Genomic DNA, 14,525 nt, shown 5'->3' on the forward strand with positions numbered 1-14,525 from the left:
ACATATACATTTGATAAGAACAAAGTTCCCAGAAATCTCTAAGATCAAAACACCTTTAAATAGAACCAAAGTCCTTTCTGATTAAACAAAGTGACACAAAAACAGCACACAACGCAGCAACAGCTTTGCCTTCTTTCAAAAGAACCTTAAACAGCAATCCAAACACTTCTCTTGTGATCATACGAGCTTCAACAATAACGCTTATAGGATCTGGTGGATCATATAGTTGGTTTATACAGTAGATGACATGAGCAAACCATGTAACAAAACAGAGCTTGTCTTTTAAATTGGAGAGTACATAATTGAATGTTTGATAATTGTCCTGGTTATGGAGAAATTGTGATAATGCTACTAACCAAAGAAACACAACCTCATTGCTGCTTTGGGCAACTTAAACTAGAATCTATTTCAATCTTATTCAAATAACTTGGACAAGTAACTATGTCGACAACCAATCTAATAAAAGATAAAGTGAGATAAATTTGATTGAAAAATATTAATCTGATTGAAAACGAAGGAAAAGAGAAAATTAAAACTGAAGATCAGAAATAGATGTCATTCTCATACACAATAATGTGTCAGAAGGTGTCCTAAGATATTATCTGATTTCTCATCACTTCTCCAGTTTATGCAATGTTTTAATATCAAAAAAACACATAATGAATTTTCCATGAAAATGAATTCATAGGAAAACCATTAAAAACGAACTTTCAAGGAACTGGTAAGAATCAGAAAGAACGTAGCGAGTTGAAATTTTTATCGATCATATGAATCACCGATATACAACTTTCATCATTTTCTTCAAAACACGTTTTGGAAACGAAAATAATGAAAAATATAAAAACGAAAATAATAGAGAGAACAAGACAGTTCAATGATGATGAATAGAAGATTGGCGTCTTATCTCGGCGATGTGAACTAGAGACCATATATAGGAGACGAAAAAAGAAAGCCTAAACCTAAAACACATGTTAGGACCAAAAGTACTATATGGGCCGAAGTATAAAGTACTAGAAACACTAAAGAATGTTAGGACAAGAGTATGATTTGGGCTTTGGGTCGATTTGGGCCGTTACTAAACGACCCGCGTAAGCGTTTCCGATTTTATCATTTTATGTAATAGAACAGCAAGTCGGATCTAAATTTTCTTAAAGGCATAGTGACATTGGAGTTTAAATAGATGAGTTATGGGTATTGTCAGCTTCTACATTTGACTGAGAGAAGCTACTTCGAATAAATTCAGACGGTGTGTAGATTTGGCTAATTAAATAAGATGTAGACACACATGTATGTGTTCTTACTTCTTACATATCATCAGAAGGAATACCAAACAAAACTGTACGTATATAGGCCAAACTGTCCATCTTCTCTGTGCCTTGAATCTTAAAACTGGTTTTGATGGCTGAGACCCTCAAGCCTGCTTACAGACACAAAAGTGCAATAAAAATAATGTTTCCAGCATTGTGATTTGTGAATGTCGTGTTCTTCATGTCTCAAGAAGGAGGAGGAACTGCAGAAACATGGAACATGATACATCCGAAGCTCATAATGATGATGATGATGATGATGATGATGATAATTAGGATAGTTTCCCTATTGATTAAGCACCGAATTGAGAAGCTCTAGATTTTGCAGAACAATGACGTACGTACGGACATAGACAATACCTCCAAGCTAGACAACGGAGAGACCATTACATGATTAGAATACCAGTCCAAAAACATTGAATTTACCCAAAAACAATATTATTATTACTATTGTTTTTAACTGTTATTTTGTAACTAAGTTGTTTTGTTCTTATTTTATTTGTCGTTTGTACTTTATTGTAAATTACCGCTTCATTTTTATTCGTTTTATTTCGGCCTTGGCTTATATGTTCTTTAAACTTTAGACGTGAAAGTTATAAATTTTATCAAAATTATTAGTTTATGAGCTGAGGCCATGATGAATGTAGGAAATCAAAAATGTATTTGCTTCCATCAGGGCCACGCAACCAATCCAAAACGTGACACTTGTATATACACATGCATTCGGCCCTTTTTGATAATACTATAGAAATTTGAGAAATATAAAGTAGTTATATTATATTGAACATGTATAGTCAGCTGATAAGTGGCGTACGAAATAGAAATACGTATTTTCTGAAACATCTTTTGTATTTGGACTTGTATATAATCTTGTCGTTTCCTTTGATCCTTCCTGAATGTGTAGCAAAGTCTTATTAGATTCGATGTACATCAACCCTCTAAAATTGTATAGTATAATACTATATAAAAATAATTAGACGATTTCTTTATTCTATCATGTACATTAATCAAAGTACCTCATTTTTAACTTGGTTCGTATGGTTAATCAATCACGTATATATATTTATACCGTTAATCAACCATGCAATATGTAACATAAATTATAAGAAAAAGACATGTCTTACAAAAAGTACTTGACTGACGTAAAAAAATGATTAATTTGGGGGATCAAATTTATGAAAAGACTAAAACAAATTCCGTAAATAGAAATACAGCACATAAATAGAAATGCAGCAAAAAAAAAATCAGATATGCAAATGAGTTTTAAAACATGACCTTATCCATGGTTACATAAAATTAGTGTCGTAGATTGATTCGAACTCATATTTACCCGAAGTCCACCTATTACTAAACTATCCCGATGCAGCCAACAGCCTAAAACCTAAAAAGTTATTCTTAGTAAATTTTAAATACTGTTATATATCCAGCTGAGTTATGATGATTTCTTCTTTTCTTTTTTTTTTTTTTTGAAACTGATATGATGATTTCTTCTTAGAAAGTTAAAACTTTTGTGTATGGTTTTAAAAGTTGTTTATAACATATATTTTCGTTGCTTTGGTGTTCTTGAAACGTGGTTGATTTTACAATACAGAAGGTGAGCCAAGTTTAATGTTTCTATATCAGGTAGTTGTGTTTCATCTATTTTCTCATTCAGTTGATCGGTCTTCTTATTAGGTTTTGTACTGCGTAATTTTCATGGCAGCTACGGACGTATTTTCAAAACTAATAATTAAATATCCTCACTTTTATGTATTACAATGAAATTAATGATTAATGCAATGAGTTTAGTCGTTTTTGTACTTATTAATTTTACGAAGAAAAACAAATTTAACAAAGGAAAACATAGTTAATAGATATTGATAAGGGAGAGAGAAGAGGAGACTAAACATAGTCACATGTGTTAGGTCAGAAGCAAGGAGAGAAAGGCAGCTCCTGCTTCTTTGCATGAAACCCTCTTCTCTTCTCTTGCCACGACTCCTCTCCCCATACCCTCTTACACTTTATCCCTTCAAACTTTGTCTTCTTATCATTACAATATTAATATATGTTTATTTTAAAACCTATTCTCATGTCTGTATCTATACTCAAACTCCCATATATAGACCACATCCAATATCATCTAGGTTCTCATCTTACGCCCATCTCTCAAACCAAAACACACAAACAAGAAAAACACAGAGACTTAATATTATTAATCATGGACGTGGTGAGACCAACGGTGGATATTCCACCACGAAAGCTTCTTTTGGCTTCCAAGTCTTTTCCTGCTGAGTCTTCCCCTCGTTCTTCGCCGCGCAAACACAACTGGAACAACAAGATGGTCACATCTGAACACGAAGAAGACAACGAAGACACCAACAAGGAGACTAAAGAGTATTGTTATGATTCCGACACCGATGATCCTTACGCGAGCGAACATTTCCGTATCTTCGAGTTCAAGATCCGACGATGCACCCGTAGCCGGAGCCACGATTGGACTGACTGTCCTTTTGCTCATCCCGGAGAGAAAGCTCGCCGTCGTGATCCTCGTAGGTATCAGTACTCAGCTGAGGTTTGTCCTGAGTTTCGTCGTGACGGTGATTGTAGCCGTGGAGACGACTGTGAGTTTGCTCATGGAGTCTTCGAGTGTTGGCTCCATCCTATTCGTTACCGTACTGAAGCTTGTAAAGACGGTAAACACTGTAAAAGAAAAGTCTGTTTCTTTGCTCATTCGCCACGTCAGCTTAGGGTTCTTCCACCGGAGAACGTTTCCGGCTGCGTCTCGGCCTCGGCTTCTCCGGCTGCGAAGAACCCTTGTTGCATGTTTTGTAGCAGCTCTCCGACGAGCACTCTCTTGGGTAATTTATCTCATCTTTCTCGATCTCCGTCCTTGTCCCCTCCTCTGTCTCCGGCTCACAAAGCTGCTGCCTTCTCGCGGCTGAGGAACCGCGCCGCTTCTGCTGTTTCAGAAGCTGTTTCTGCTGCAGCAGCCGCTGGGTCGGTTAACTATGAGGATGTTTTAAACGAGCTTGTGAACTCGTTGGACACGATTAACCTAGCGGAAGCATTGCATGTGAGTTCCTCTTCGCCGGTTACCACACCTGTTTCTGCGGCTGCGGCGTTTGCCTCATCCTGCGGTTTGAACAATCCGCGTCTCCATATCCAGCAACAACAGAGTAGTCCTTTGCAATTCTCGCTCTCGCCTTCCACTCCAAGTTACCTTACTAACTCGCTCTCGCCGTCCACTCCAAGCTACCTAACCAACTCGCCGAGGGCGAACTTATTCGGCCGTGATTTCACTCCTCGCCGGAGAGAAATGAATGATATCAAGACTATGGCGGCAGTGAGGGACAAGACTAGCTTTGAGGATGGGTCTTGTGGTGATCCTGATCTTGGATGGGTGAATGATCTCTTGACCTAGTTAAAACGGTGGATGGTGGATGATTGGTGAATACTGATCATGGTGGAAAATAATCGGTGGTCAAACTGTTTGGTCAATATGCATATGGAGGAGAGATGGTCTTTACAATTTGTTATAAAGATTTTATTGTTTTACAGATTTCCACGGAGGCTAATCAAGAAGTCTTGTGTATTGTCGTTTATTTTTAAGATTCTCTTTCTAGTGGATTTTTACCCAATAATATGTATGATCTTGTAATACTATATATGTTCTGTCGATTATGTAATGTTTCACCATTTCATATATATTTTCGTTTCAGTGTGTATATATATTACATGTTCTGCCGATTGTGTAATGTTTCACCATTTCATATATATTTTCGTTTCACTGTATATTCATTTCCGTTAGATCGCTAACAGTTGATTCGGACTATGTACCAACTACCATTTGACGGATAGATTTTGATGATAAGCTAATACATTGAGAAGGAAAGAAAGTAGATTACTTTTTTTTCGATTACTTATACAGGACGTGTAAGGACGTTTAAAGAACGTTTATAAACATATCATGTTTCAGATTCATGCTTAACTAGAAAAATATGATGATGTTAGAGAAAGCGGGTATATATTCTATCACTCTTTTGCTAAAACAATGATATATTACTCTCGAAAATGTTCATCTCATCATGAAACGTGTTTTGTTCATGAGTAATGATCATATATGTTAAGATACATTTGCACTCTCGAATTATTCATCTCTCACCTTGGAACGTGTTATTGTTCTTTTTGTCTGTCGACTGTCGACAAGAATATAAGTTTGTGCACAGTTCCAAAAGGAGATTAGAAAACGATTTGATCATATTCTTTATTGTCTTCAAAAATCCCTAATATGTTCTCTGTTAGTTCTTTTTTGGACACCCCACGAAATCAGTTAGTTTTCATAGGAGGCATGTGTATGTGATTGACAGATGTACAATTGTACACACTAAGACGTGTCCATTAACATTATACTATATGTGACAACAAATACATGCATGTATGGGATAAACATATGTATAATACTCCAATTGTGGACTATAGTCGTTACATTATAACATAAATCATACAGAGATGAATGACACAAATACAACATAATATGTATAACCATGTATTGCCATTGATGCATTAGTTGATAAGACAACTATAATAAATTTCGATTTGAATAAGTTTTGAGTGGGAGGAGTATCATTGTGACGAGCATGCGCTGAGGAGCTAAGTTAAGGTCTAAGAGACAGATGACTCGAGCATGAACTGGTCGCTGTACCTGTAAATTTATAGTGAATTCCTTTGTGCATGTCTCTCTGCTGCAGTGGTTTATTTAATTGTTTAAATTTTCAGAAAATGAAAAAAAAAATTCAAAATTTTATCTAGTTCCAGTGGATTAAGATCAGTTCACAAATTCGTGCGGTTTCTTGGATCAAAGATATTTACGGGCACTGAAATAAATATACTTAAGCATAACTCATAACTTCTGATATTGTATAACTTTAAAGTAATTGGTAGGTTTCACATCTCATAAAAGACAAGTAAACTGAGATTTCACACTTAACTCAAAAACTTCTTTGGTATCTCAAATAAAAAAGAAAGTTTATATTCTTTTCAAGGCTCGAACTCCTCTTTACCACTTTCCAAGCTCTTGTAGTATTCCTCCATAGTTTCAAACTCGTTGGGATGATCATTTCCTCGAGCACTCTCATACCTGCGACTAGGAGTATATTCGGAACTCCTACCTCTTGTGTCGTAAAAGTACTTACCGTTCTCCATGAACCTTGTATCGCTCATACCTTGTCTCTCTTCTTCATTACCGTAACCTCTTCTATTATCGTTATAATTGTTGGTAGTGTAAGTGTATCCATTATTGTTGTACTTCTCGTCCTTTTGCTCACTAAGATCTTCTTGGGACTCTTCTTCCTCCTCAAACTCCTCAGGTAATTGGTTGTTACTCTTTTCTTGGTCAATTGTAGCCATCAATTTCTCGAACTCTTGGTCTGTGGTCGTTGTTGAAACCGGCCATGACTCTTTGGTTTGAGGAATCATACCGGAACCTGGCCCGAAAGGCCCGTCACCGAGTCTTCCATTGGCTTGTGCTGGGCCCGGAGCAGGAGCTGGGGCTAGAGCTACCTCTTTGTTACTAGAACGATCTAAGTGAGTGAACTTGCTAAAGAAGAACTTACCTTCTCTAGCTTCAACATTGTTCCCAATGAAGCCAAAAACAGCAATAAGGAAACAAAAAGCTGACTTAACAGCAAATGAAGCCATCAAGAGAACAGAAAAAAAGAGGAGAGTCTGAAAGAGATTTCAGTGGTTGAGAATTGAGATGTGTGTTTTGGTGTGTTAGTGAGTTTATGTATAAATAGAATTAGCAAAGTAGTTAAAGGGCCGACCAAACATGCGAGGATTGAGGAGGGACATTCAGTCATTCGCGGCGAGTAGTTCTTAATTTGCATAAATCGAATGAATATGTTTGCATTTGTTAGATGTGTAATCTAAAGTTGATTGGTCAAAAGGAGAAAAGAACCTAAGAAAACAACACCATGCCATGAGTATTTTATTTATTTATTTATACATGCCTTTTGACTTTTCTATTCACTATTTTGGTAGTTGAGTTAGTTGAAATTGAAGTTTAGAATTAGATCGTGATTTGTGGTAGCAAAGTCTAAATAATAATGTCAAAAGCCTATATATCTATATTGCTCTTCCTTTTTTTTATCACTATCAATATTGCTCTAAAAATGATGGAGTGTGATAGTTCAGTAGACATTAAAGAGAGAAAGCAATGACTAAGAATGGGCGTGGGTCCAATTCTGAAATAAGGGAATGTCTAGGCATTTACCGTTAAATTTGGAGACTTTAGGGGGGCATGTGACAATGTGTCCTCAAGTTTTTTTTTTTCATTTTATCTCAACGATTGCTTAGTGTGAAATCGAAGCTCTCACTACTTTTGTTGTCCCGTGATCGTCGGAAACTATCAACTTGTATTTTCAACGTTTGTGGGGACATAACTTTAATAAATGTATCTATATATTGAGATTACATATTCTTTTGTTAAATGTATCGCATCACCAGTGTTATGTTATGGGAAAATGATTTAATATTTCATTACAAAAATTAGAGACAATACTCTGGTTGAGAAACATAATTACTACTAAAATTAACATTTTCGGAAAATATAATAAGGGAAATTTCACAGTGTTTTCACAAGGTTCGAAAGTTTTTTAACAAGCCAGCCCATATATGATACTTGCCCATTTCAAAAAAAAAACAAGAACAGAGAGTTATGTTTTTTTGTTTCATGTTGTCACCTCTGTTACTTACGCAGAACGCATCGTTCGTAGAGCTCGACCAACACGCTCTTTCTAGCGTTCTTCAACCCAACCAACTCAGCTCCAAACCCGTGTTTCAGTATCTCATCTCTCAGCTTCTTCATCGTGTATTTCGAATGATCCATGCCTGTGGACGAAGACGACGCTCCTCCACCTCCAGTGCTGCTCGTGCATCTTCTCGGTGTCATTGCACTCATAGCTCTCCCGCTCTCCTGTGAAGCCGCGTCTTCTTCTTCTGTCTCTCCCGCGAAAACCGAACCCGAAGAGGTTATACTTGCTTCCACCTTCAAACGCTTCACGCGCTGCAGTGGTGTTGCTTCATCTGAAACCATAAAAGAGTCCACTCGCTGCATCGTATTCACCACCCGCATGTTCTTTTCCTTCTCGGAGCTGATGATTCTGTGCCACTCAGCAACCGCTTCTTCGTTTTGTTTCGCTCTTTTCTCCAACGTTTCAGACAGTGCCACCTTCTGTTTCTCCAGATTTACGATAAGATCATTAGCTCTGTCAATCTCCATGCTTTTCTCCTGCAGCAACGCCTGGAGCTTGCCTTCGTTGCATCGGGCTGATTCCACCTCTGTTTTCATCGAACTCGCAAGCTCTTTGGCCGCTGCAGCTTCTTCTTCCGCATCTTTTAGCTTGAAGCTGATCTTTTCGACTTCTTCTTCTATGCCGCGGCACTTAGCTTGATCTATTTCAACCCATTTGTCCTGCAACGATGCCTGGAGCTCGTTCACATTCATCCGTAAGGCTTCCGCTTCCCTTTTCATCGACTCCACAAGTTCCTTAGATGCTGAAGCTTCACTGTCGAGCTTCGAGCACACCTTCTCAAGCTCTTGGATACGGCTCTTAGCTCTGTCAATCTCGATGCACTTCTCCACAAGCGACGCCTGGAGACTTTTCTCGTTATCCCGTGCTGATTCAGCTTCCACTCTCAACGAATCTACAAGTTTCTTAGCAGACGAAGCCTCGCTTTCCGCACCTTCTAGCCGAAGACAGAGCTTTCCAAGTTCCTCCATGTGCGAAAGATGCTTCTCCTCTAAATAATCTCTCTCCTGTTTTAACGCATGCGTCTCAGTTTCACGCAATTCAGCTGCTGCGGACTTCACCGATTCGCACTTCTCATTTAGATCAGAGACTCGAAGTCTTAACTCTTTTGCTTCCATACAACATTCCTTCACCTTCAACTCACTTTTCTGCAAAGTAAACAACAATAAACAGAGTCAACGGCACTGCTTCTTATGAGCTCCTCCAATCTTTCAAAGAAGCTCACCTTTAGTTCAGAACGTGTAGAGGACAGTAGCTGCTCCAAAGTCGCAAGCTTTGCATCTTTCTCAGTGATCACCTTCTCCTAATATCATTAACCAAAAGAAACAGAGTCACAACTTTTATCAGTTCCACTACGAAACAGAGCAAATAGTTAAAGCTATTACCTTTTCATCCAAAACACGGGAGAGTTCAGCTCGCATCCCATCTTCCGCGGCTGAAACTTGCTTCAACCTCTCTTCCATTTCAGCTATCTTCTCTGACACAGCCTTTTGCTCACTCATAATGTTCTCGTACTTAATTTTCCAATCGATGGCTTTTGCATCTACTACTCGACCATTGCTCGCTCCATTCTCATCCAACGTCCCCTCGTACTTGCGTTTCCACTCAGCAGCCTCGAGTCTTGTAGACCCGAGCACCTCCATGAGCTTTGAGTGTTCATCGTGAACCGACTTGCATTTACTCTCCAGGTCGTGAATCCGGTTTTTGAACTGGTCTGAGAGCTTATTCATGTCATCAATGGCCCCCTCGAGTTGCTTCTGATACTCCTTCCTCATTTTCCCTCCTCCTTCAAGCTGTTTCTTGAGCAGATCCATCGTGCTTTCCATGGAACGGTGTTGCAGCTTGAGTTTGGAGTTCTCTGAAAGAAGTTCATCCATTTGATCCCCTCTGCGATGGACGCAAATGTCCTGTATACTGGTAAATAAGCACTGAGAAAGGTTAATTTTTCCCTTGAAGACCAAACATATTTAAATAAACGAGTAATGTAATGTAAACATAACGAGAGAACCTCTTTTTCAGAAAAGAAGAAAGTGTCTGCCACTTCATAGGACCATTTATAGATACTTCATACTCTGCAACAGCAGTTTCAAGGGCCTGTTTCATATAGATTACCAACATTGTTATAATGAAAGCAAGACTTGTTTCAATGGCTAAGAGTGCTTCAGGCTTTACCATGTCTACATTGTGACGGAAAATTAAGTGTTTAGACGGGAAAAAAAAAAGAAGAGAGAACCTTGATCATATCGCTGCTATTAGCATCACGAGAACAAGGCAATGCCCATAGTTTCTTGCCCATATCTTCTATAGCAGTACAACATCTTGAATACGCCACCATATCTGCCACTCTCTTGTGATCCTGACATAAAAACACACTATTTAGCTGACTTAATGGCAAAACAGTATCAAGAGATAAATAAAGAGAGAGAGAGAGGGAGAGGGACCTGACCTCAAATGATTTTGCAAAGAAACTCCAAAGTTCACTTTTGTATTTCTGTTTTACTTGAGCGTTTCCAATGGAAGATTCACAAAACGAGGTTAAAGCTTCGATAACCGCCTTGTTGTGTGCTTCTATTAGCATCGACTGCAGATCATAATGTTAAAACAGTTTATCTTACTAGTGCATCCATGGATGATTTCTGAGTGTTACATGAATCAAAACTTACATCATCTTCGGGAGTCTCTGCACGCTCCAAAGACGACATATATACCTCAGTTGCTGTATCACGAGCCTTCCTACCTTCTAGTTCCTCTACAGACTGCAAGAAACACACAGATTATGCAGCTTCAGAATAAGCAAAAGCATTTGATGACCAACAATGATAATTTTCAGAATTGGCTTAGTCATTACCAGCCATAAAGAAGAAATTTTAGGCACGAGACTGTTGTTAACATTTTCTGAAAAAGACTTAGTGAAACCAGCAAGAGGCGGGCCTGTGACGATGGTACTATCACCTCTTTTCTTAGGCCTTACTCTCTCAGAGAAAAACTTCACTAGATCATTTACACCGTAGAGAAGCTGAGGACGTAGGGCTTCGACCTGTTCACAAAAAGAGAACACAAATTTGATCAGACAAAAAGATAAAGCGACTGAGGCTTGATTAGGAAAGCTAATGAACGGATCAACCCACTCTGTTATTCTGAGTTACACCTTCTCCACTTTCCACTGTTTCTGAGTTAATGTCCTGATAATGAAGAAGTTAAAAGCCAATCACAAATATCATAGAGTAGCTGATTACATCCCCTAAAGAATGGATTTCGATAAGGGAATATTACCGTCATAAGTTGTACAAACATGGGAGAGAACTGCCCGAGCCCGGAAAATGTAATGTTGTCCTTAGCTTCTCCAACGTTGTCGAGGTCGTGCTTGCTAATCTCAAGTAGACGAGAGAGATCAAGTGCAATGTCATCTACACCAAGTGTCTGAAACATGAAGCAGAATTTCGTAATTACATAGCACCAAGTGTTGTGTTCTAGAAGAAACTTCATTCAGAAAGAAAGAAGGACCAGTACTTACCGGACCATAGATAACCACGCTTGATAGGAGGATAGCCAATGCGAATATCTGACTACTGCGCGAAGCCTAACATTAAAAAAAAAAAAATCAATTTAACACATGATGAAACTGATGATCCCTCAAGCAACAATTAGAAACTTAATTTTTAAGTGATTTGAACACTTTAATGAGATAAAAGGAAGACTGACCATTATACAATTTGAGTCAGCCCCTTCGACATCGAGCAAGACTAAACTATATTCAGTGCCATCTTCTGAAATCCTCTTCACAGGCTCAATCCACATCCATATATCTCCAGTGCATGGCCTGTGAAGAGTCTGAACTTCAAATCCAACGCTCCTGCTAACAAGCTACACATCAACATTCAAAATCAGTCATTAGTACAGTCTCTAGAAGAGACAACATCAAAAGAGAGCAACCAAGTTACATAACATTCACATATACACAAACACACTACCACCACATTCATTTTGCATAATGTTTCCCCCCCCAAAAAAAAACACAAAGCATTATGATTGGCCGCATGCAAATTGATCTCCACTAATAAGAAGCAGAAGGAAACAAAGGGAGAAATGGCAAAGTCACACTAAAACCCTCAAATCAAAATGTAAGAAGGGAAACCTGATTCCAGATGAAGCTCTTGCCATGTTGAGCTTTTCCCAAGAGAGAGACAACGGCTACAGGACCCTTAAGCTTCTGAAGAGCGCCGATTGCTTCCGGGTCCGTCTTCATCTTCCCATTCTCATCTGTGTATACCAGTTGGATGGCCTGACCCGTATCCGAACCCGACTCCGCCCTTTGCTTTCTCATCTGGGTCCGTCTTCCTACTGATGCTCGGTCACTGCAGATCCTCCTTCCACAATGGGGTTCGTCGATTTACTTAAAATAATTGAAAAAAAGTTGTGAACTTTTAGGCAAGTACAGTGAGTAAAAGGTTTAAACTTGGAAACGGTGAGAGAGAAAGACTTGAGAGATCAAGGGTGATGCTTTTAGAGGGGTTTGATTTTACTATTTATAATTTTCTTTATTGGGCTGTACTTATCAAAACCCATAGTTTAAGCCCATTAGTAGATACAATTTCACTTGTTAGCTAATCATACTTCATACAAATACAGATTTAAGGAGCTATTCATTGTGTTACAAAAAAAAGGAGCTATTCATTACAAGAAAATCTTATTTTTATACTTCTATAATTTGTTTTTTTTTCTTTGTGTTTCTCTATGATCAAAATAATTACATAATAACAATCAATTACTAATGCACATAGGTTGAAACATTGCCAAAATTATTAACAAATAATGCAACAAGGGCTCAAAAAGACAATTAAATAAAAATATTATGATGATTAATATCATCAATCAAAGCCATAACGCTCCAGCTTGTCTGAGATTAGGCACTAAATCACCATTAATATGAGCAGCCATCAGGTCTTCCAATCCTCCAAAAAACTTTCCTCCTATGAACATGACTGGTAGTTTCTCTTTATTGATCACGGCTCTGCCCGATTCACCTATAATGATATTGTCGTCTTCATCAATCTCAACTATCAATGGGTTCACACCATGTGTGAGTATCAGTCGTTTTGCCACGTGTCCCATGCAACAACCTCTCCTAGCAAACACCACCACAGCATTCTCCATTACCAATACGTTGCTTGATTCCTTCATGCTTAAAGATGATGGCTTTTGTGGTGATGTTAACCATGATAATGATGATGTTGATGGTTATCTTCAGCCTCTGGACAGAAGATGCTATTGCCCGGTATGGTCTTCTTCCATGATGATTCGTATGGTCTTATTGCTTTCTGCATTATTGATGTATGAGAAGAGAAAAGAGAGAGAGAGAGAGAGAGAGAGAGAGAGAGAGAGAGAGAGAGAGAGAGAGAGAGAGAGAGAGAGAGAGAGAGAGAGAGAGAGAGAGAGAGAGAGAGAGAGAGAGAGAGAGAGAGAGAGAGAGAGAGAGAGAGAGAGAGAGAGAGAGAGAGAGAGAGAGTTTTGTTTAGTTGGGTTGGATTGGTATTGGATAAAAGAATTTATATAGAGTCTTTTCGAGAGCATTACGTTTTCGGATCAACGTAAGCATGTGTAAATCGTATTCTCGTAAAAAAAATACTTGTGATTAATATCATTAATGTTGAGTGTAGATCATCCAAATATTTTTAGACATTCAGTGTTAATATCTTAAAAGACACATTTTGGACTCACGGTCGGAACTCGAATGCGACATCTCAATAGTTTATAGTATAATTATCATTATCTCAAGGTAATGTAATCTTTAACCAACTATAGTATAGAAAAATCAATGACTTGCACGACATAGTTTATTTTTTAAACAACTGATGACGACGACATAGCTAATGGCTTACGACGAGGCTGATGTCAACAGATTGGTTTGGTTGTTTGTTTTAGACTTATGGGTAAGCAGCCCTCGAGAACAACCTCCTCTCAGTGGTAGAATCTTGGCTCTGTTCTGAAAACAAACATGTGAAGAAAAGAAGAGCTTGTGGCAGCATGGAAACCATTTCCATTTAGATCGTCTAGACACATGGCTTACTACCGATAATTGGTAATAATTACGGATGAGATCACCGATCATATGTATAAGTATTAGTAAACATAAGGACACTAGGACAAGTTCACATTGTGTGTGTTGTTTAGCTGATATACACTCGTGTGCTCGGTGAAGAGCATACACAAAATATGCATATTGTTCTGTCAAATAACTTATTTTATATTGACTTAGTTTAATAGCTATTAATCCATCTACACATCCGACGCATGGTACCAGTCTAAATCTATACTTTGAGAGTTTTGTTTTATATTGATCTTGACAATTTTGTACTACTTGGTTGTCATCCCAAGTTAATTATGGTGAATCTAATGTAAATTATAAGATGATAATTTTTTTGTTTCACTA

At 38.1% G+C, this 14,525-nt stretch overlaps 3 protein-coding genes, 2 non-coding genes and 1 pseudogene across 5 annotated transcripts; 1 reads left to right on the forward strand and 5 right to left on the reverse strand.

The window, feature by feature from the left end:
- Positions 1–535: 535 nt before the first annotated feature.
- Positions 536–625, reverse strand: LOC130499290 (small nucleolar RNA snoR31/Z110/Z27). Its single transcript, XR_008938169.1, has one exon. It is a non-coding gene; the product is annotated as a small nucleolar RNA snoR31/Z110/Z27 (small nucleolar RNA).
- A 96-nt stretch (positions 626–721) lies between these two features.
- On the reverse strand, positions 722–804 carry LOC130499291 (small nucleolar RNA R32/R81/Z41). Its single transcript, XR_008938170.1, has one exon. It is a non-coding gene; the product is annotated as a small nucleolar RNA R32/R81/Z41 (small nucleolar RNA).
- Positions 805–3,406: 2,602 nt separating this feature from the next.
- On the forward strand, positions 3,407–5,008 carry LOC108818893 (zinc finger CCCH domain-containing protein 2). Its single transcript, XM_018591843.2, has one exon. It carries the CDS (start codon positions 3,505–3,507, stop codon positions 4,705–4,707), a length of 1,203 nt encoding a protein of 400 aa, XP_018447345.1. The 5' UTR covers positions 3,407–3,504; the 3' UTR covers positions 4,708–5,008.
- A 1,174-nt stretch (positions 5,009–6,182) lies between these two features.
- Positions 6,183–7,053, reverse strand: LOC108819342 (protein E6). Its single transcript, XM_018592355.2, has one exon. It carries the CDS (start codon positions 6,981–6,983, stop codon positions 6,324–6,326), a length of 660 nt encoding a protein of 219 aa, XP_018447857.1. The 5' UTR covers positions 6,984–7,053; the 3' UTR covers positions 6,183–6,323.
- Positions 7,054–7,863: 810 nt separating this feature from the next.
- LOC108822015 (uncharacterized) lies at positions 7,864–12,574 on the reverse strand. The gene is made up of 13 exons (XM_018595028.2): positions 12,231–12,574; positions 11,798–11,959; positions 11,610–11,675; positions 11,369–11,515; positions 11,224–11,277; positions 10,944–11,132; positions 10,759–10,851; positions 10,542–10,676; positions 10,329–10,451; positions 10,104–10,189; positions 9,481–10,009; positions 9,321–9,398; positions 7,864–9,243 (listed from the first exon to the last, which is right to left on the reverse strand). Exons 1-13 carry the CDS (start codon positions 12,417–12,419, stop codon positions 8,032–8,034), a joined length of 3,063 nt encoding a protein of 1,020 aa, XP_018450530.2. The 5' UTR covers positions 12,420–12,574; the 3' UTR covers positions 7,864–8,031.
- A 267-nt stretch (positions 12,575–12,841) lies between these two features.
- On the reverse strand, positions 12,842–13,419 carry LOC108822020 (monothiol glutaredoxin-S13-like; annotated as a pseudogene).
- Between the last annotated feature and the right edge of the window lie 1,106 nt (positions 13,420–14,525).

Source organism: Raphanus sativus, chromosome 8 (genome assembly GCF_000801105.2).
Source record: "Raphanus sativus cultivar WK10039 chromosome 8, ASM80110v3, whole genome shotgun sequence".
NCBI lineage: Eukaryota > Viridiplantae > Streptophyta > Magnoliopsida > Brassicales > Brassicaceae > Raphanus > Raphanus sativus.